The following is a 23,946-nucleotide window of genomic DNA, read 5'->3' as shown; positions in this document are numbered from 1 at the left end:
TAGACTAGATTTCAATACTGTGTTTGGGGGGCCATTTAAAACAACAGAATCCCCTAACAAAGAGCACAAAAATACAACAACAAAGTATGAATAAATAGACCAAGGGCAGTTTGTGGATAAAGCCCTGAGCTTGGAACAAGGAAGACTCATCTCCATGAGTTCAAATCCAGCTTTAGCTACTCACTAGTTGTATGACTCTGAACAAGTCACTTTCTCCTGTTTACCTCAGTTTCTCATCTGTAAAATGGCCATTTCTTCCTTGCTCCAAGCTCAGGGCTTTATCTACAAACTGCCCTTGGTCTATTTAGAAATGACAAACAAATGAACAACAACTAGACCAGGAAAAGGACACTTGGTTTTGCAGTGTGAAAGCTGAAACAAGAAGTCAGGATGTTACCTTGCTCAGGTGGGACTTGTGTCTATGAATGATTGTGAAAGTAACTTTGAGTATTCGTTATACAAATACAAAATCTTTGAATAATGAGAATCAATTGTACATGTAACCATAACATATGTATGTGAATACACGCAAACAAACACACATATATATAATTCCACTCTAAACTCTTTCCTTTGGTGATCTCAGCTTCCATGTGTTCAATGACTATATTTATGCAGATGACCCCAAATCTATAAGTAATCCAAAGCTATCAGTCCAACTCCAGCAAAGGCTTGTTAATTACCATTTACTCTGTTTGGAGAAGGAAATGGCAAACCACTCCAGGATCTTTGCCAAGAAAACCCAAAATGGGGTCCAAAAAAGACAGACAAAATGACTAAACAACATGAACATTTTTACATGGCTATACAAGAACCCTTCCTAAGACACAGATCTGATAATATCCTTCCCTTGCTCAAAAGACAAAATACAAATACTTCAGGATGTCATTTAAGGTCTGCAACCCACCTTTTCAGCCTTATTTCTTGCTCTTCTGCTTCAAATAGTCTATATTCCTGAGCTTTTCCCCAAGGTTGACATTCCAGTTTCTGCCTCCAATTTTTTGGGGGGTGGATATAGGGAGAAAAGGTGAGGTTATTTTTGTTTTTGTTTTTTTGTTTGTTTTAAAGCAGGGCCCTCTCTCCTAGCTGAAATGGATGACTTCCTCATTGCAAGCTCTCAAAATCCTCTTGTTCTTTCAAGGCTAAGTTCAGATAAGTGCTTCCCTGATTCTTCTAGTTATCAGTGTTCTTTCTGTTTCTAAATTGTATTTTACTGTATGTTTGTTTATGCTGTATCCTTCCAGTAAAATGTAAGCTTTTTTAGGGCAAGAACAGTTTGGTTTTTGTTTTCTTATCTCTGACACTTAGCATGGTGGCTTACTTAAGTAAGCCTACTATAAATTATAGCCTACTATATACTTATACTTACATAAGTGCCTACTACAAAGTAGGCACTTAATAAATGTTAGTTGAATTGGATTGAATTAGAGAGGTTTAATGAGTTGGCCAAAGGCATACAATTAAATGTGTCAAAACTAGGATTCAAACCCAGTTCTATTGTTGAGTTCTTTTTCCACTATACCTTAGTATATTTTTTTTAAAAATTCATTTTAAACAGAAGATATATTGTCAGTCACTTAAGAGTAGGAAAAAAGTGTCATTTGAGATATCTTTATATAATTATTAAAAGTTTTGAGTTTTATTTATTTCTATTCTATGTCATTTTGTGACATACATCAATCAAAATTTAAAAACACTCACCGTCCTTTGCATTAGGAGTGGAGCTTCTGGACAATCTGTTCCTTTATCATTAAAACTTGATTCCATGCTGATTATGTTCTCAAAAACATCATCCATCTAGCAAAATGTAATATACTTAGAATAAATATACAGGCTCATAACAGCTGTCTTATCTCTGTAATCACTCAATTGACAAGCATTTGTCAGACTTTGACCATGAGCTAGAAACCTGACAAATGCTTTCATTTAAAGAAATTAAATTATTGTGTCATCTGCAAAATGGCCCCCAAATCTTTTTTTTTTTCCCCCCCTGAGGCTGGGGTTAAGTGACTTGCCCAGGGTCACACAGCTAAGAAGTGTTAAGTGTCTGAGACCAGATTTGAACTCGGGTCCTCCTGAATTCAGGGCTGGTGCTCTATTCACTGCACCACCTAGCTGCCCCCCCCCCAAATCTTTATATGCTAAAAATAATGGTCAGTCCATGTGCTTTATATGGCTAAAATATTCTCACTGAAAATGAAGATTAATAGGAAGCAACAAAGTGAACCAGAAGCAACCAGAAAAGTGTATGAAAAGCCCCAACCCAGGGACCTTGCTATTTCATCATGTCATTTTCTGATACTGACAATCTCTTTATTGTTGGATTGTTTTCATTATTTTCAATTCTTTGTGATTCCATTTGAGATTTTTCATGGCAAAGATGCTGGAGCAGTTTGCCATTTCCTTCTCCAGCTTATTTTACAGATGAAGAAACTGAGAAAACAGGGTTAAGTGATTTGCCCAGAGACACACAGCTAGGTTTGAGGCCAAATTTGAACCCACGAATATGAATTTTCTTGACTCTAAAACTAGCATTCTATCCATTGTACTACCTCTCACTCTTTTTAACACTCCCTTGCATGACAAAATAGAAATTTCTCTCCTATGGTTGATTTTCGCTATATTTGCTCCATGATCATCTACAGCAAAGTACTTCTTATAAAAGGGAACTGGTGGCTGTTACCCTGATATATTTCAATCATTCTTCCAGGTGCAGAATTCAGGCAAATAAAACCACTGATTAATAAACCTGCCAATTCACTCATAAAACCTTTTTTTTTTTTTTTCCTGTCCTTGAAAATGGTTATGTTGCTGTACAACAGCAACAAATAAAACAAAGCTTTTGTATGATTGGGCCTAAATTATAATGCTAGTACAGCACTTGTACAAATAAATACATGCCTATATACCGGGAAGAAGACTTAAAAACTTAATAGAATTTACCTCCCTTCCCAATCTACTTCATTAATCCTTTCTTTTCATTGTCATCCCCTTTCCACTCCTTCCTATAAGGGAAAATGCTAGTTTGGATACATAGGAGTAGAGTGTGTGTGCCATGTTCTCTTTGCTCAGGATGTGAAAACCAATAAAAGAAAGTGAATGAAAACTGTGTAGAGATAAATGACACTCCTACAGATGGCTCAAAATATTTCATTGTTTTCATTACTTTTAAATCCTATTCAAGATGTCCATGGATTTAGAAAAATCAAGAATAATGTGACTAGGAATGATGTGGATTCTAGACTTATCTAGTTATCTTCACTAGGATTTTCTTATGATTCACATAAAAGTAATTGGGACTATCACTTAAAATTAAGAAAAATGAAACATGGTTTGCTTGTGATTATCATGATAATCTAACCTCTGGAAATTTTGATATATAGAATGTTTATTATTATTGTCAGCAGGTTTTCATTTTTCAGTGTTTCCTTTCACTTAAATAATAAAATTAATTCTACATCCAAAGAGTGCCAGGAAAAGAAAAAATTTCAAATGGTGAGGAATAACAAAAGTCATGGTGAACAAGATAGTTTTCTTGTCTTTCCTCCAAAATAAAATAGATGATATTGAAGCTGCTCCACCTAAATGGTCTCTATTTTTCCTATACTTTCCTATCTCCTCTGGTACTATGAGCTATCAATTATCTTTTTCTTATATATTCAATCTTTCCCTCTTCACTGAGTTCTTCCCCTTTATCTGCAGATAAGCTCAGACTTCCCTTATGCTAACCAAACAAATAGAAACTGTCCTTGACACCAGTTCCTCAAATGTATAGTTCATTCATCCATTCATGTATTCATTATATAAAGAATACTAGTTATGTGGGAGGCAGTTTGATATTAAAAGGGCTCTTAGACAGGTCTCATTCTCCTTGACTTCTAGATAATACTCACACTTTCACTCATCTATTCATTAAAATTTGCTACCTCTTTGGCTCCAGTGACACTGAATTATTTGGACATTCCTCTTGTTTCTCTGACTTTTCTTCCTGCTGCTCCCCTTATTTAATCTCCTATAATAGCTCATCCACATTTGATTGTCATTATCTAAGTCTCTACTTTCAGTCCATACCTCTCTTTCTGAATATAGTCCTTTTCCAGCTGCCTACTGGACATCTTCCTCTGCCTATTCCATCAACATGCCAAACTTAATGTCATGGAATGAACTCCTCTTCTTCCCCAGAACTTTGCTTCTCCTAATGGCATTAATACATCATCATCTTCCAAATTCAGTATTAACTTGTAATCTCTTTACATCTGTTCCCTCATTTCTATCACTGCTACTATCAGTTTCTCAGGACCTTATCACTTCACACTTATATTATTGATGCATTCTGATAATCAGTATTTCCTCCATTATAAACTGAGGAGAATTCTATCTTTTTATCATCTTGATTCAATTCTTTTTTATTATTAAAGCTTTTTATTTTCAAAACATATACATAGATAATTTTCATCATTCACTTTTGCAAAACCTTGTGCTCCAAATTTTTTTCTCCCTTCCTTCTTCCCCTTACCCTAGACAGCAATAATTGAGTCAATTCTTCAAAAAGCTACACTGGTCCTCAACAGCCTTCATAATAAATTTTGAGCTATTTGAAAATGAAATGGGCTACCTTATAAGGTAGTGGATTTCCTCTGATTCACATTTTTAAACAAAAACTAAAGGGGCACCTATCAGAGGGATAGTACAATGCGACTTCCTGTTGAATTGGAGGACCAATATGGAAGACTTCTAATATTTTAAAAGTCTATGTCATTTCCCCGATCATACACATTACAGTGTCCCTGTACCTCACTGAATTAAAGCCATATGTTATTCCAATATCCTTCATATTCTGGCACCATTATGTCTTTCCAGCCTCACAATCTTTCTTGTATGCATGCAGTCTATTGTCTAGCTAAAACAGATTATAATCTGTAAACATACTTTTGTCATCTGCTCATTCACTCAAGCAGTCCCTCTGCCTGGAATACTCTTCCCCAAATTTCCTTGTAATTCTATCCATTTTTTCAAAGCTGAGCTTAAATATGATCTCATTTATGACAATTCCTCTTATACTTCTAGGGCAAAGAAGCAATCCTTCCTTCTGATTTACTAATAAACTTTAATGATAGTCCCTTTACATCTCATACCACATTCTTTTTCATAGTTATTTACAGTTTTCTCTTCTTCCTACCTTCCAAACCATAATCATTGGAAGGTCTTATTTAATCATTTAGTTAATCCCTCTATAATCCCCACTACAAAATCTGGCCTAAAGTGAATGTTTAGTAAATGTGTTGAATATTCTCTGACTTTTCCCACTGCTTTCCTTAAATCACCTCATATTTATTTATCTGCGTACATGTACCTTTTCCAGCACAATACAAGCTCCTTGAGACCAAGAATCAATTCATTTTTGCCTCTGAAATCTCAATATCAGTACAGTGTCTATACTGAACATTATCGATGTTCAGTAAGTGCTTAACTGAACTAACCAATGCATGACTAAATAATAGCGAGGGGACAAACATCTGCAATACTGATGGATATATATTTCCCTTTTTCATAGACAACAACTTCTAACCAAACTCAAAATCCTGAATTTCAGATAATTTCCTCTGTCTCAATCCACTACAGGTAAGAATTGTGAAAATGACTTTGAATTGGTGATGACTTCAGGGCTACCATTAGTGGGGTGGAACTATGTCCTGCTCAAATCATTTGTGATTTAACTTTTAGTTTAAAAAAAGAAAAGAAAACATACTTCACATTTTGTTTTATCTATTTGATCTGGACTGTGTTTTTATCTGTGCCGGAAACTTCCAACATGGAAACTCCTGGCAATGTCAATAATTAACTTATCCAAACTTTATTCTATTAAGAGATCTGTCTATGGTACTGAGAAGTTAAGTGCCTCATGTGCAGGCACACAGCTTTGGTATGTTTAAGAATTCGAACGTAAACCCAAGTCTTCCAGCTTCTAAGGCTGTCTCTGTATCATGAGGACTCATATTTTGCTTATTAGATTAAAAAGCCCATATTCTTAAACTCTTCTGAACAAGAGACCATGTCAATAAATTTTTATTCTCTACCCTTCTTCACCAAAGAGTCATCTCATACCAAAATCCATCTTGAAAATGGATATCTATTGGAAATGTTTTTTAGAACAGTACATGTAAAATTTATAACAATTGTTTGCCTTTTCAGTGAGAGGGCAAGAAAAGACACATCACTGAGGAAAAAATAAAATATTAAGTATTTTTTAAAAGAAAATGGATATTTATAAGATCCCCTGTCCTTTATAAGTTGTTAATAGCTAATAATAAATTTATTCTTCTCTTATGTTTGTAATCTTAATGGAATTATGGAAATTCTGAATCCAAATTCATATTTCAAAAAAAAATTACAACCAATTAGTATGTCAGGATAGTCTCCATTTTTTTTTAAATGAAAGAAAGAGTACATTACCCAAATGACTTTCAGAGTTAAATTGAACTTGCTGGACAGTTCTAGAACTGTGATCATTTAAAACTTTTTGTGTATACACACACACACATCACTTGTGTAAAAATTAATGAATTATCATGGAATGGAAGGGACCTTAGAAAACTTTCTAGTTCACTTCTCACTTAAGGAAACAGGTCAAGCGACCAACTAAAAGTCACAAAGGTAGAAAATTGCACTTGGATCCATCCATCTTTTCCAGTATACTGCCTCTTAATGCCTCTCTATCTTTTTCTTCTGGTCTTAAACAAGTAATGATAATTTTCAAAATCATTAGTCATATATTCCATACCACATTTTTATGGTCCTTCCCAAGAGCTAGCAACTTGGTGATTGGATTTTCTGTGATCTCAATCTCATTGTCAGGAGGCACATTTCCGTTCTGTACCAAATGTGTGACACCTGTGGCTTGTGGATGAGTCAGTGTTAGGGTTTGATTGGGCAACTTGGTGTCAAGAGTCAGATACTCCTTAATTTGGTGTCTCTGTGCTTGCTGTATATGGTACCTAGTTGGGTTTTCCACTTGTGTTTGAACCTAGAAATCAAAAAGATAAATGTTAATGGGTCACATCATTTGTTAAAGCATAATGACTAACAGTTCTATTTTTAACTGCCAATCGTGACATTAAACACATAACACTCTAAAATACCCCAAGCCTTTTGTAGATTTTCATGGTTGTCAGAAGTTACATAAGGCTGTAATGACTTTACTATTTAGAAAAATCAATATGTGTCAGTGAGAGACTGCTGGATTTCTTAACCTTTACTACACATCATTTGATGCCAAAAGCATTGGTAAAAATTAATTTCTCTCAAAATATTGTGCAAAAGAAAATGGCATGCAATGACACAAAATTAATTGCAAAAGTGATTGCATAATGCAGTGACAGTGATAAAGAAAATGCCCAAGATCTTGCTGCTCTGAGTTCTTTACTTACCTTGTAATAAGGTCGATCAGTTAAATGAGGCATTGCTGAGTTCTGAAAAAAAGAAAAACTTTCAGTCCTAAGAAAAGCCTATCCACATATCAATTGTCAATCAAACAACCAGTGTTTGGGCTTTCCAAGGCTACAAGTCAAAAATGAAATTTTTGAAGCTCAGTGGGTCATTATACAGTCAGTGATCTTGCTTATCGACCTCGGTGGTAAAAAGCACCCCATCTTTTTGAATGCCCAAGGCAATCCCTCCACATTTCAGACTCCTTTTCACCAGTACTGCATTTGAGCTCTGGTGCTCATGTACACAGAGGCTGCTGGCAACTTGGCCTTCTGACTCTTTCTCCCCCTCCCCTATGATGTGACTAGTCACCAATTTCTAGTAATAAATTTTCCTCAAGTGGCCCATATGTAAGTGTGTTTAATATGCCCAGCATGTTAAACAATAGTAAAGGCTGCAGTACAGTGCTTATTTTTTTTCTTTTTTATTTCAGCTATACAAACTACTGTTTAATTCCCTTAACATACATTAGCCCAGACAAATAGCCCATACAAAGTATTTTGCATTTAAATGAGCTAGTTTGGGGTACAATATTGTAGTACTTACTTTAGTTTAATTCTGTTATGCTGACATTTTTAGCATTATTTTAATTGTGTGACCATAAAATAATTTTTCAGTCATATAAAAAAAGATTAAGATTGGTAATAAAGATTACACATATTACTAATTATATTGCTACGAGCTTTGAAGTTGTAAAATAACATTTCATTAAAACACCAGTGGGAATTTTTTAGGGTGGCTGTTTAGATTATTCTACAGTTTTAAGTTAACACTCCTCATTCTCTTCACACATTTACAAAATATATTTCATAAATAGCATTTTCAGACTCACAAATTAAAGAGTCCTCTTTAGTTATGTATTTTACATTAATATTTAAGAGCATTTGCATTAGGTTTTTTGTTCTGTTTTTTTTTTTTTTTTTTTTTTTTTTAAAGTAGAGAGCCTCTGGTTGAAATGAAAGGATGTTGAACTCATCAGTTCCCCAGATTCATTCGTCTCTTCTGCAGCATTTGTTAAAAGCTGCTTTAGGAAGTACTATGAAGGAAACCAAAGTTTTAGAAGACTCAGTTCAAACCTTCAAGGAGTTTATAATTTGGCTAGGACAATACGATCCACACAAATCAGATAACTGAAGAACAAAACAAGTTGAGCCAACTAAAGTGAAAAGTGAAAATGATAAGAGTCTAAGTTCAAGAACATGAACTTTGATTGATGTCTTTGAAAGAAAGTTGATCTAGAGCCATATGGCAGTATGCATGTGGCACCCTTTAAAGGGATGACTTCTAAGGACTAGTAATGGCTCTTTGATATTTCTTTATCTGTATTTCCCTAGTAGAACATAAGCTCAAAAACTGCTTCCTGTCTAGTTTTTAATCTTTGTATCCATAACACAAGGCAGCTAACTGATGCAATGGATACAGGACTGGGTCTGGAGTCAGGAAGACCAGTTGCCTTATTTCCTCATCTATAAAGTCAGCTGGAGAAAGAAATGGCAAACCAATCCAAAGTCACAAAGAATCAGACTGCACCAAAACAACTAAACAACAATAAATCCATAGCATCTAGTTCTTGAAACTTTTATTTTCTTTGTTTTGGTGGAATTTTTTTGGGGGGGTAGGATTGGGAGGGTCAACTGGAGCTAAGATCTCATAGGTGTAAGAGAACTTTTAATGAAAATGTTACCCATTTTAATAGGGAACTATTCTTCAATTTAGAAAATTGCTTTCAAAATTGTGAGATCAAATATCTTACTCAGGATTACATAGCCAGTATGTCACAGAGGTAAGTAAATGGTACAGTAGATAGACCTCAGCACAAAGTTAGCCCCAGTTTCCTTATCTGTAAAATGAGAATAATAATAATAATAGCACCTTAATCCCAGGGTTGTTAAAATAACAAAATAAATAAATCTATAAAGAACTTTCCAAAACTATATATAAATGCTACCTATTACTCCTTACTCTAAGAGGCTGGTTCTTTCTGCTTCAGCATGCCTCTTGCCTCGCCTGTAGCAGGCACCTAATAAATGGTCATCAAACTTCGTTCAATTAGATGTATTTATGGGGAAAGCATTATAAGTAGTGAGCCATGCCAATTGTTTATATTTTTGGTGCAACATTCACTTAATTTTTGCTGATTGAAATAAAGTTTTTTTAAAAATTAAGTGAATGTTGCCCCCAAAATATAAACAATCGGCATGGCTCCAAAAACTAATGATAATAGCACCTTAGATTCTTTTGCAAAGATTGGAGTTCCAGGGATGTGGAATTTTGCATATGTTCTTAGCTTTTTTTTAATGTATTGATTGGTTTTACTGATTTTTTTTTTTTAATCCTTAAAATCTTCTTTGTTGCTTCTCTGAGAGGGAGAGATACTGGGAGAAATTTAGGCAATGTAAAAAATATGTCAATAAAATTTATTTTTTAAAAAATTAAAGTCCATTTTTATCCTAATTCTTTGCCTATTCTGCCTCAAGGGCACTGAGTAGTCATCATTTTTACTTCTGCATCTTTTAGATAAAAGTAAGCAGCATTCCAATTCAGGGTCTGAATAACAGAAAATATTCATTAAGTAAGAATGAGTCCTTTCATCCACTCTGCACTTTAACCACCTTCCCTTTACAGATCTAAGACAGATGCTGACAGTTATGGAGCTCTGAGCTTTTCACAAATAAGAACAATAAGCTATTTCCTTGCAAAGAATAGAATTATAAGTAACAGCAATGCCTTCTAAAGTCTGTTTACTTGATAACAAAAGAAGAAACTTCACAGTCTTTGGAACACAAGCATTATCACTGGGGTAATACATGCATAGTGACATTCAGCTAATTCTATTTTCAATGATATTATGGCACTGTCCTTAAGTGAAAGGAAGGCTGGAAGGCAGAGAGATTATAGGCTACTGCAGTAGTCAAGGAGAGAGGTAATGGGGACTAGATGAGGATTGTGTGAGTGAAGAGAAGGGGACATACATAAAACTTACATCTTGTAAAAACCAGATATGAAAATGGAGTGGGAAAATGGAAAGTTGAGGAGGCAAACCCATTATAAGTCCAAATGACTGGAAGCATAGTGCTGTTTTGGACATAATGAATTTGAGATTCCTATGGGATATTCATTTAAAGATTTCCTCAAGGCTTTTTATCTGTGACTATCTGAGGAGAAAGAGATTAGGGCTATATAGATCTGAGAATCATCTGCATAGAAACTTTCAGCCCATAAGAGCTCATTAGATCAGCATACACATGTATGTATTTCTCAATTAGATGTAAGAGCAATTTTTAACATTTGGATGTTTTTAAATTTTCAGTTCCAAGTTCTCTTCCACCCCATCTCCCCAATCTCTGAGATGATAAGCAATTTGATACAGGCTATACATGTGCAATCATGCAAAACATTTTTATATTATTCTTCTTATGAAAGAGAAAACACAGACCAAAAAAAAAAAACAACACAAAAAGTATAAAGTAAAGTGGAAAATATTATGCTTTGATCTGTACTCTGGATAGACTGCATTTTCATGAGTCCTTTGGAATCATCTGTATTGCTGAGAGAAGCTAAGTCATAGTTAATTGGTAAGTAGCTTTCTCGTGCAGATTATCCATGAAGAAGAGAAATAACAGATGGTAACCAGCAGAAAAAGTAGGATCAAATGAGGATTTTTAGGATGATGGAGAGATGTGTATATGTGTTTATAGTAAGTTGAGAAGGAACCATTTCGTAAACAGTGAAGTTGGGGTGGGTGGGGGGGGGAGGAGGTGTGGTGGAGATAAGGTAGAAGAAATATAGTGGAGAAAAGAGAAGTTTATGAGATCAAATCACTTTTTCCTAACTCTCGCACAATAGCTTTCTATAATAGGTTCAGAAAAAAAAAAAGGGTCCCCCAGACTCTGAGGCCATGTCCTATCATGAAGACTTAATCAGTCATTCTTAATGGGACATATCCTTAACCTTCTCAAGCATGGATATTTCTCAAAAAATGTCAGCCCAAATTCCTAGGAAGTTCCATTTAGCTTAATAAACAGTATACAACATGCAAGGTAGCTTACATAATAGTGATAATTTGTATGTAGGAATGAATTAATGACGTTCTAAATTTACAAAATATTTTTTTTTATAATAATCTTATGATGAAGGTAATACAGATAACAGATATCATCATCCTTATTTTCCATGGGTGGGTACTCTAAATCAGGGCTTCTTAAACTTTTCCACTTATGACCCCTTTATGACTGAGAAATTTTTACATGACTCTGGGTATATAGCCATAATAAACTAGGTATATAAATCAAACATTTACTGATAATAAATCATATTTTTTCAACTCCCACTTTCAGTTATTCAACTCCATATGGGTTCATGAACCACAGTTTAAGAAGGTAGGCTCTAAACATGTCAGCCATGATGAAAAACTAAAACTCTTCTCTCCAGAATCATCAATGATCTCTTACTGACAAATCTGATGACCTCAATACTCATCATTTGCAGCCTTTGGCATTCTTCTAACTCTCTTCTCTGTATCTGTGACATTATTCTTATTTGATTCTTCTCTTTCCTGTAGGATAACTCCTTTTCAAACTCTTTTACTAAAAAATCATCCACTATAGTTCCTAACAATAGGAATACCTTGAGACTCTGCCCTAGACTCTCTTCTCTCACCATGACATTTAATCAACTCACCTCGGTTCCACGATAGCTCCCAGATCTATCTGTCTGAGTCTGAGTCTCCATCCTTAGCTCTAGTTCTGTATTACCAGCTGAATAATGGACATTTCAAATGGGATATCCTAGAAACATCTAAAATTGACAGACGGATCAACAGATCCAAAACACAACTGCCCCTTAATACATGAAACTCATCGCTTATTTCCCTATCTTGCCCTGGCTGTTTTTAATACCTAGAATGAACTCTTGTTCTAAGACTCTCTGGATTTCTTCAAGTCTAAACTCAAATGTCACTTTCTATATCAGTGGTTCTCAAAGTGTGGTCTGTAGACTCCTGGAGGTTCTTTCAGGTAATTCACAAAGCTGAAATCATAGTATTTAAATAATAATATTGAAAAATTATTGCCTTTTTTCATTTTTATTCTACTATAAGTATACAGTGGAGTTTTCTAGAGGTTACAGGGCCTCTGAATTAAAGATTTAGTTACAAAAATGAAGATTGAATTGTTATTTCAACTGTAGAATTATATTTTTGCCTTAAAAATGGACAAATCTCCACACATGATTGAACTTTGATTTTGCTTGTTTTTATCTGGTAGTAATACCAACTAATTATCAAAGATTTTCTTTTATGTGAATGTTTAACAACAAAGACAAGTAATACTAAAATATTCAAAATGCTGAGTAACTTTCTTTGAACCTGATGATTTTTTTTTTTTTTGAAGAGTTGTACAGATATTTACATGGATAGTAAAAACAATAGTGGGTCCTGTCAGATTGGCTAAGATGACAGGAACAAATAATGATGAATGTTGGAGGGGATGAGGGAAAATTGGGACACTGATACATTGTTGGTGGAGTTGTGAAAGAATCCAACCATTCTGGAGAGCAATTTGGAACCATGCCCAAAAAGTTATCAAACTGTGCATACCCTTTGATGGGCTTATATCCCAAGGAAATATTAAAGAGGGGAAAGGGACCTGTATGTGCCAAAATGTTTGTGGCAGCTCTTTTTGTTGTAGCTAGAAACTGGAAGATGAATGGATGTCCATCAATTGGAGAATGGTTGGGTAAATTATGGTATATGAAGGTTATGGAATATTATTGTTCTGTAAGAAATGACCAGCAGGAGGAATACAGAGAGGCCTGGAGAGACTTACATCAACTGTTGCTGAGTGAAATGAGCAGAACTAGGAGATCATTATACACTTCAACAATGATACCGTATGAGGACATATTCTGATGGAAGTGGATATCTTCGACAAAGAGAAGATCCAACTCACTTCCAGTTGATCAATGATGGACAGAAACAACTACACCCAGAGAAGGAACACTGGGAAGTGAATGTAAATTGTTATCACTACTGTCTATCTACCCAGGTTACTTATACCTTCGGAATCCAATTCTTAACGTGCAGGATTTACACATATATATTGTATCTAAGTTATACTGTAACACATGTAAAATGTATGGGATTGCCTGTCATCTAGGGGAGGGAGTAGAGGAAGGGAGGGGATAATTTGGAAAAATGAATACAAGGGATAATGTTATTAAAAAATTACTCATGCATATGTACTATCAAAAAAAATTTTTATAATTTTATAATAAATTAATTTTTTTAAATGGTGGGTAAAACTACTGTCACATTAGCAAGAACTGAGACTGTGGCACCAAAACAAACTATCATTCATATTCTTCACCTCTAGACATTCACAGTTTAAAAAAAAAAAAAAGTCTTTAAATAAATAAAGAGGTGGGTGAGTGATGCTAAATAAATAGTAATTAAAGTTTAAAATTAATTAAAATATCAAATGTTTATTAAAATAAATTAAAAACAAATGTCATTTTCCCTTTACAAAGTCCTAGAATAATCCATAAATAGTAATTTTATTATGTCTCAACCTTATAGGGTAAAACTTTTTAATTTTCTAAGTGACCAAAAAGAAAGTATATATAAAATAACTTTTTTTTTCACTGTCTACCGTAGTATAAGAGATGTCTTGAGTAGAAACATTTATGTAATTGAGTTGTGAGCTTTACTAGATCTTTTTTGTTCATGAAACATCATATTTACTTAAAAGAATGGCTAACAAAAACTATGGCTATTTAAACTTGGATATTTGGCAGACATTTTCTCAAAAATGAAACAAGCCTGTCACTTCAAGGAAAATAACTGACAACATTTGTTGCAAAAGATAAAATCTGAATTTTCAAATAAAAATTTGAATTTTGGAAAATATCTATGTGACTGTGAGCTTGACAGCTTCCCAACACTGAAGGAACTACTTGGAAAGCCTACTTCTGCCTTTTTCAAATACTTGTATGTCTGAAGCTGGACTTTCTTCATATTTTGCTCTTATTATTCAGTCTTTCTCGTTATGACCAACTCTTCATATCATTTGGGTTTTCTTAGCAAAGATACTGGTGTGGTTTGCCATTTTCTTCTCCAGCTCACTTTACAGATGAAGAAACTGAGACAGACAGGGTTAAGTGACTTGCCTAGGGTTATAAAAGCCCAACACTCTATCTACTGTACCACCTGGTTTCTTAGACTTCAACCAAAACAATATGTCACAACAGATTCAGTGAAGAAAAAACAGAGTCCAGTTATCTTCTAATAAGTCAGAAATTTATGAAAATATATAACAATGTCACTCTTCTCACTAATTTTTGTTTTGAAAAATAATTATTTATATATATGAGGATTTTTATTACTTTAACATAAATTAATAAATTAAATAAATTTAAAGTAATTCATAATAAATAAATTAAAATAAATATACTAAAATTATATATTTTTAAAGTATAAAATTCATAATTTCTAGAGATATGACCTACATACCAAAAGTTCTTTGGGGTTTCTCAATAATTTCTAAGCATGTAGAAGAGTCTCTAAAACAAAAAAAAAGTTTGAGGACAACTATTCTCTATGAAGCCCATCTTCATCACACACATACACACACATACACATACACATACACATACACACATATCCCCATTACTTTGTGTCAATTTTGAATATATTTGTATAACCCTATATTGGTGTTGTATCCCTCCCCCCAAAAGTTTCACCCCTTTCAATCTAAGACAACAGAGCATGTTAACATTATCATCTTTGTAAATACTTAATACTGTATGTTGAATATAACAGTCATGTAATAAACACTTGGTTGTTGATTAATTGCTTAAGAGAAATGAAAGCTTTTACCCTTTTTTACGAAAAAGTTCTCTGTTAGACATCAATTGATTATTAAGCATCTACCCTGTACCAGACACTGTGTTCAACACTAGCAATACAAAAAACAAAAGACTTGTCCACAAGAACTCATTATCTGATGGGGAAGGAAATAAACAAATGTGTCCAAATAAACTATGTGTAGATTTAATATAAAATAATTTAACAGAGGGAGGGGACTAGAATTCAGAAAGGTGAGGAATGGTTTCCTATAGAAGGTGGGATTTTAGTTGGGACTTACACCAAGGAAGCCAGAAAGCAAAGAGAGATAAGGAGAGAGTCCAATTTATGGGGGGACAACCAAAGAAATATCTAGAGCCCAATGATGTAGGGTCTTGTTTATGGAAAAGCCAGGTCAGTATCACTGACTCAAAGAGGATGTGTTAGAGAGTAAGGCTGTTACGAAGGGCTTTGAATGTCAGGATTTTGCATTTGATCCAGGAAGCAATAAGAAGCCACTGGACTTTTTTTTTTTTAAATAAAGGGGTGCTTTCAAATATGGCCTCAGACATTTAACATTTCCTAGCTGTATGACCCTAGGCAAGTAACTTAACCCCAATTTCCTCAGCAAAAAAAAAAATTTAAAAAGAGGTGCGTTAGTAAAGTTATTATAATAATTAAATGGAGAATGGATTGGAATAGGGAGAGACAAGGCAAATTGATGCAAAAAGCAAAAATAGTTGCAATAGCTATCCAAGCAAGGTAAAGCACCAGAGTGATGGCTGTGCCATTACTCCACTCATCCAGGCACCTGTGTAAAATAGAAATGTAACTCAAAGTTTTCTGACATCAAAAAAAATAATAATTTAATGATTTTCTTTTTTATTTTTGTTCCTCTCTTTTCCTACTACCACTTCATTCATTGATTCTGGCTTATATAGAAAGCACCTCACAGTGTTTTAAGGAAGTTTGTTTCTTGTATATTTCCTTCCTATTTTAGAGACTCTGAACACTGAGAAAGCTTTCCTAATCTCTGAATAGGCAGAATCTGATGGTTCATGTTGCTAATCTCATTTCTGAATCTTCTGAGATTTGCCCATTACTAGTTTATATTTATACTAAAATGTGACTTTAAAAATAGGATATTAAAAATAAATAGTACCTTCAACAACACCAAAAAAAGGTACTAGAATTCTTTTGTAGACTCTTTGAAGAATTCAAGTGAAAAGCTATTCACACTTCTAATACTCTGTGGGGAAAATGTTTAGTGAAATGTGAGGAATCCAGAAAACCCAAGTCCCACAATTGCCACTCACTAATTCTATATTTGTAGCCAGCAAGCAATTTGATTTTCCAGGCTCTCCATTTCCTTATACACAAATTTAGAGGTTGATTTACATGTCCAAAAGTCTTTCCAATTCTTCCCTGAATCTTTGAGTCAAAAACATAGGCAACTATAAAATAGATTAATTTAGATTTTAGCAAATCTTTATTATTATCATAGCTAATATATGTGCAGCAATAATAATAGCTAGCACTTTACTAAAACTTTAAGGCTTGCAAGGTACTTGATAATATATTTTCTTATTTGATTCTAATAATAATGTTCAGTAAGTGCTATTATTATTATCTCCATACAAATGAGGAAACCGAGTCAGAACAAGAACAACTGATTTGCCCAAGATCACACAGCTAGTAAGTGAGACCAAATTTTAATTCAGTTCTTCCAGATGGCCAATTCTTCACTCATTCCACTGTCCACCTAGCTATTTCTATCAATTATACATACAAGAGTCATGGGAGGTCAGTAGAGAAACTGGTACCAAGAGAGGTAAATCGATTTGCACAGGAAAATTGATATTAAGAGTCTGAAACAGAATTCAAACTCAAGTCTTTCTGACTTTAAATCTGGCAAATTTGGAAAGAAGAAGTACTTTGCTTTTTATCTGAATTTCAGCAATTTTTCTTCTCCATTCCTCCCCTCCCCCAATTAGGAACTGATTTCATCACTTTAGGGAACTCCCAGTATAGACACTGCCCTTGCAAATGAAGATCTACAATTCATATGTATCACAGTCTTAGAAAATAGCCAATAACACTTGAAAGGGGTCTTTACCACAGTCATACAATTAATATATATATGTACCGGAGCCAGAGATAGAACCTGAAACCAGTTTTTCCTGATTCCATGTCATCAATCTTAGTCATGATGTTAAACTACCTTTCCAATTTACATATATCAAAAAGCCAAATTCCTATGGAACTTAAGTTTGCAAATTTGCCTTGATAAAGCTAAAATATATCATCATGTTATCACAACATTCAATCACAAAATGAAAAAATTGATTTAACACATAAATTTTGCCTAGATCTACAAATGAACTGTTATTTTAATTAACCTAAATAGTAGTTAAGCCAAAAATTCAATTTTTAAAAAAGTATTTGGAAAAATTACTTCATTTCCATTTCAAAATAATGCTAATTTAATTTAGAATTTTATGTCCTCAATGTGTCAGAATTTTTTTTAACAAAATTTAGAAGCTTCTAAATTTCTGTTTTATAAGATTGCTATAATTGTGAGATACGAAACTAGCCAAGAATTATTTAACAAGTAAACCTAAGTACCAGATGAAAATTTGAATCACAAACAGTCTAGCCTCAAAGTGCAAAGAGTAAGCAACCCAGTGAAGTGGAAGAAAATCCTTTTCCTAACTGGGGAAAGGACACTCCTAGGCGTGTTACCATGGTTAACTGAAAGAGTGTTAACAACCTTAGTGGGTTTGTTTTGTTTTGTTTTGTTTTTTACTACTTTTGGTTCAAAGACAGGAAAATACGCTAGAGCACTAAGAATTCAGACATATACAGGAAAAGGCAATTTATGGTATTTGCTTTGGTGAGCAGATAATAGACAGATAAAGTTCTCTCAATACAGCAGTTTTTGAAATCAGCTGAATCACTCAAAGTCTCACAAATACTGCCAGACCCTATAAGAATCCAACTCCAAGAAAATGTTGAAATTAGATAGAAAACTGCTCTATCTAAACCTATCATAAAAATGAAGTTAGATAAGCAAAGATTGAAGTCCATGGAATTTGGTTTCAAGCATTTATTAACTGTGGGGTCCTAGGCAAGTCACAGTACTAAAAATTTCATTATCTTACTAGGTGCTAAATGGAAATAATCCTAGAACTAGGTGAGGAAAGCACTTTTTGAACCATAAAAGCATTCTTTCAAATAAGATATTATGTTTCTATTTATAATTATCTTATTCAATTCTAAAAACCAATTATTTCATCTGTAACAATTCATAGTCTGGAGGCTCTTCCTGTTTAAACTATATTGAAAAAAGTGAAAAGAATGAAATCAAAAATGTAAATGATAGTAGCCAACATCTTCCATCAAATTCTTCCTCTGATATCTCATGGCTTTATGGAAGAAAGTCTAAGTTCTTAAGTTATCAATCAATCAACAAACATGTATTCAGTGCTTGTTTTTAAAGTTCAATTGTTTCAGTCCTGTCTCACTCTGCATGATCCCATTTGAGGTTTTCTTGGCAAGGATACTGAAGTGGTTTGCCATTTCCTTCTCTAGTTCATTTTACAGATGTGAAAACTGAGGCAAAGTTAAGTGACTTGTCTAAGGTCTTCCAGGCCCCACTCACCATCTCACTGCCATGTACCTATCACAAGCCATGTCAGGTATTACTGACTGGAAATTTTATTTTAAAAACTGCTTTGCCTATTATTTTCTCTGATAATAATAATAAAATAATAATAATATTAGTCAGCTAATTAGCAGGGTATAGGAACGGGATCTGTGATGTCACTGATATTGATAAGAACTGGGTGAGAATACCTCTGTCCACCCAGGTGGACACCTGCTCTGAAACTTTGTGGAAAATTAGTTACAGAGATATGATCCATGAGCTTCTCTCAAGTAGTCTAGAATCCTCTGACCAGACTTTGATTTATTCTAATAACATTACCAGATCATTTTAAATATCAGAGGGAAAAAAAAAAAACCATATCCAAATCAAGACAGACAGTATGAAGCCTGAGGTTTTAATGACCACTCACGGCAATCTCATTCACTGTAATATGACTGTCATTATTTCATGTTGTTAATGTTATATTCAGTTTGAATTTAATGAATGAAGTAAAAGTTTGGACTTCACAATTGAATAATAGGTTACTATTAATTATGTCACTAGTGTGAGAGGTATGTATAAGAGGGAATCTATTTTGGATCTTAATATCCCTACCTCCTACATATCTACTCGTAAGAAGGATATGACATTTGTTAATGCCTTGTAGTAAAGTATAATAAGTCATTTTTTCAAATCTCACCTTTGGAACAGTAGTCTTTGACAGTGGTATTCTAATAAATCCTGAGGTGACGAGCCTGAAAATCATCTAGTACTGAATGTCTGATTGAGATAAAACTACAAAATTCAGACAGGCTTCATCAAAAGTTTGGCGTGGGTTTCTGAATATCTTTTGGCCCATTTTAGCTTCCACAGCCTAAGTACAAGAAAATAATTTGAACCCAAGCCTAGAGACTCCAAACTAAGTGCTGTTTTCACTGCAAGATGCTACTTATGTCATTCAAATCTGAAGGATTCCAATCAGATCAGACAGGCCAGAAAAAAAAAAAAAAATACCACTTTTAAGGAACAACTCCAAAAATTTTTAAATGGGCCCTTTTTTGCAAAAATGTACTAACTGGTTATTCTTTGATATTTTAGCAATACAAATGCACATCTGTACTGACTACCTTGCTTAACTTGCTAAATACAGGTTAGGGAAAGTTTGCTGCCTTTTACACATTATCCCTCCAGCTGTAAAAATCAACTTCCCAGAATTGCTGCCCAACTGATGAACACCAACTTTCAGAAAAAAGAAAGCTACAAAAATAGGTAGTTGGGAAACTTGAAAATAAATTTTCCTATCAGCCAATCAATAATCATTTATTAAGCTTCTTCTATATGTCAGTCACTGTACAGGATGCTGGAGATACCAAAACCAAAGAAAATGGTTCCTTCCCTCTGAGAGCTTGCAGAGGTGTAGGTAAGACAATTGATCATACGCAGTTATATAAAAAAAGCAAGTTTCCCTAATACAGGTATAGCACAACTCAGTCTATGAGGGGATTTAAAATGTATACATATTAATACATGTGTACAGTTAATTTCTGTCATTTCTTATATAAATATAAAACATATTATCAATCTATTATACATATCTTGCTTTGTATATATTTACATGTTTTCTTCTCGGTTATATCATAACATCTCTGAGAGAAAAGAGTGATTATCTTTTGCCTCTTTTTGTGTCCCTAGCACTTAATACAGTGCTTGATACACAGTAGGCACTAAATAAATGTTTATTGACACACAAACACACACATAAACACATATATATGTGTGTATTATATATTTTATTTTTTGTATTTTATGTAATATATGTATTATGTATTTTTAGATTGTGTCTCCCTAACTTACCCAAGCTGGAAGTACAATGGTCACACAGGGTTCAGTCCCATTGATGACTTGCATGGAAGCTTTTTCCTGTCCTACTTCTGATCATTGCCTTTTGGTCACTTTTTAGGCAATCTAGTAGCCCTTTGCTTCCCAGGCTCATCCTGGTGATATATGGCCATGTAGACTCACTATCAGCTTTTATCTATTGCATCTCAGAACTTTTTGGGCTCCACCAGCCTTAGCCTTCCCAGTAATAAGAACTACAAATGAATCATTTTTTTCCTTAGGGCATTTATTTTTAGGTCTATATCAAGGATTTAAGACTTGAAAAGGATACAAAAATGTATTAGTATTATATCAAAGAACTTAATGTGATTGCAATCATAAAATAAGAAGCCAGTTTTTTCTTCATAATTATTTAATTGGGGTGACTGGGAATCCAATTTATTAATTCCATTAAAAGGTAATACCCCAAAGTGAAAAATTGAAAAGCCTGTGTTGCTGGTACTTGGAACCAAAAAGCTCATTTCTAAATGCTCAATTTCAGTAACTAACTTCAAGAAAGATTAATCCTTCCTCTAATTAAAGTGAATTTTCTAAAGTCTAACAACATTTTATAACTGTACTAAATTAATGGATTTTTTTAACAGTAGACTTATTTAAATGATTTTAATATCAAAATTGTCTTTAAAGTAAACAATGAATATCTTTTTTACCAAATTTAAAACAACTTATCAAAGACGCACTCATTTTGTATCCAAACCTATAGCTGCATGCCGAAGCTGAAATATGCAAATTAATTATTTAAGCCAAACTCTGTAAAACATCTCAAATGAAACTTCCCTCAGAAAACTTTCATCTGGTAGCGTTAGAGCTTCATCATAAATATGCATAAAGACAGAAACAAAGCAGAAGACATCCTGCTTCAAAAATCAACAATTGTGTTTCAATGATGCTTTACACTATGCTATGTCTTTTAAGTTAAAACAAAGCTTGCGTGTGACTCTTAAATGGATGATTTTTTCATCCAGGCTACAGTGACCTTTTGATATCATATTCATAAAGAAGTTGAGGATGTTCTTTCAAGGATGTAGACAGTGAAGAAGCAACATTGCTGAGTTCTTTACAAAGGTCACATTTTAAATACCTTGGAAAGTCATCAATGTCTGTTCTATTTTGGAATTTAGATATCCCAAAATAACTTTGAAGGTTATAAATGGGCAGCATTTGGGGGAGAAAGACACCCTGAAAAGCTCTATCACGCTCATCATTTATTATTAAAATTGTGATGTAAATGTACCATATTTATAATTTTTATTATAGCTCAATCATAGAATTTGCAGTAATATCTATATATTAACATCCATTATTAACAGCCTTGAAAAATAAGACTTGTCATTTAATTTAGTAGAATATTTAACAATGATAAAAATAAAGCTATGTAACTTTGAAAATAACAAGATTAAAAATGTTTTCTGTCAGAGAAATTTTTTTCCTAAAGCAGGCAAATGGTTTCTATAATATTTTTAACCATGAAAACTTTTTTATATCCTTTATCTACTCATTTTATGGGTTGATATATTGTAATCAATTAATAGAGTCATTTTTATCATAATAAAATGTCATCATTAGAACTGTAGTAGTCCATTCTAACCATTTCATAAAGTATATGATTGGGACATTTTAAATGGTTAAATATTAAAATAATTTAATTGAAAATGAGACTTTGAGATTACTCATTTTGATTGACAAACTGCTGAAAATAGCTTGGCTTCATAAGTGCTTTTGTCCCTTGTCTCTTTTACAGACTTCAGCAGTCATTTTGAGGCTGAAATTTGTCTTTCTTTCACCTTGATTGACTGGTAAATATGACTATCTTTGGCTCTCTGCATTAATTGAATTCATTTAATGAAAGCATAATTATTCAACTCCAGATGGTCTAGGGCCAGTCTGGATCAATTGAGCTAAAAAAGAACTATGGCAAGAAAGTGAACATACCTACACTCCTCAAATTTTAACAGATAATAGACCAATCTTAACTTTGCTTGTGATCCTAGTGCTTTTCAGTTCATGTCTTTCTCTTCAGCAATAATGTACTCATTACTTTACTTTTTATTTTTGGAAGCAATATAAATCACATTCATCTTGACATATCAAATAAAGGAACAAAAATGAGATATTTGAAACAAATTCCAGGGAATACATCGATCAAAAACTAACGACATGATTCAGAATTAAGACATTAAGACATTAAGGTCATTGTTGAAACTTCCAATCAGTCATTAAATAAAAAAATATTTTAAATGGTTTACTATGTGCCAGACACTGTGCTAAAAACTGAAAACACAAAGAAAGGTAAAAGATAAATCCCTGCCTTGCAGGAGCTTCCAATCTAATCTAACAGACATATACAAGGTCTATTACAATAATAGACTGGCAACAGACAAAACAACAGAACCTGTTCTCAAAAAGCTCATAATTTCCTATATAAACATCTGGCTGATAAAATTTTTAAATATTATAATTTCCCAATTTTCTCCATAAGTATGTCTTCTTTCTGTCCAAGGATAACACTGACCCACTATTCAGGACATTTATTTTTAACAATTTGTTCCAATGATAACGATTGGTTTGATGGATATAGTCACATTCTTTTACTTAGTTTTTTTTTGTGTCCAACACCACATTATCAGATAACTGACTGAGATGGAAGCAAGGAATATAATTTGTGACCATAAATAGGGCAAAACTAGGTACCCTTTATCGGTACTGAACCAATAATTGTCATCTCCTAGAATATGATACCCAGGATTAATGAACTCTGACCTAAGAATCCCTTCCTTCAGGATACCCGTTTTCCAGATAAAGTTTGATAGTGTTAAGCATTAAGCTGCAATCATTATATTTCCACATATTTTCACTTAAGAAAACAAGTTTTAACTACCAGTTACCTAATGTTTCATGAACTGAAATAATCTAATGAATTTCCTGACAACAGACAGTTTTAAAGACAGCAATGTCTGATTCTAAAACAAAAATAAATCTCATGATTTCACTAGCTTTTAATAAATAAGTTTTCTTATTTGGAAGGATAGTCACATAGGTGAAGGCAAAAGATGATAAGGAAGTAAACAAAAATTCC

At 33.5% G+C, this 23,946-nt stretch overlaps 1 protein-coding gene across 10 annotated transcripts in view; it reads right to left on the bottom strand.

Moving 5' to 3' along the window:
• The window catches only part of TFEC (transcription factor EC), an 83,216-nt gene that overhangs the window by 33,921 nt on the left and 25,349 nt on the right, over nucleotides 1-23,946 (bottom strand). For 6 of the 10 annotated variants that reach the window (XM_074268227.1, XM_074268230.1, XM_074268233.1 and 3 more), the window contains 3 exons: nucleotides 7,428-7,469; nucleotides 6,782-7,024; nucleotides 1,702-1,797 (listed from right to left, as the gene is read on the bottom strand). In XM_074268227.1, the coding sequence (XP_074124328.1) occupies nucleotides 1,702-1,797; nucleotides 6,782-7,024; nucleotides 7,428-7,469 (381 nt within the window). Of the gene's footprint in view, nucleotides 1-1,701; nucleotides 1,798-6,781; nucleotides 7,025-7,427; nucleotides 7,470-14,992; nucleotides 15,054-23,946 lie in introns of those variants that run through there. The other 4 variants (XM_074268236.1, XM_074268235.1, XM_074268237.1 and 1 more) reach the window with 2 other exon arrangements.

The sequence above is a fragment of the Sminthopsis crassicaudata genome, chromosome 5, assembly GCF_048593235.1.
Source record: "Sminthopsis crassicaudata isolate SCR6 chromosome 5, ASM4859323v1, whole genome shotgun sequence".
NCBI lineage: Eukaryota > Metazoa > Chordata > Mammalia > Dasyuromorphia > Dasyuridae > Sminthopsis > Sminthopsis crassicaudata.
The sequence above is the reverse complement of the archived record's forward strand: the minus strand, read 5'-3'. Positions and strand labels throughout refer to the sequence as shown.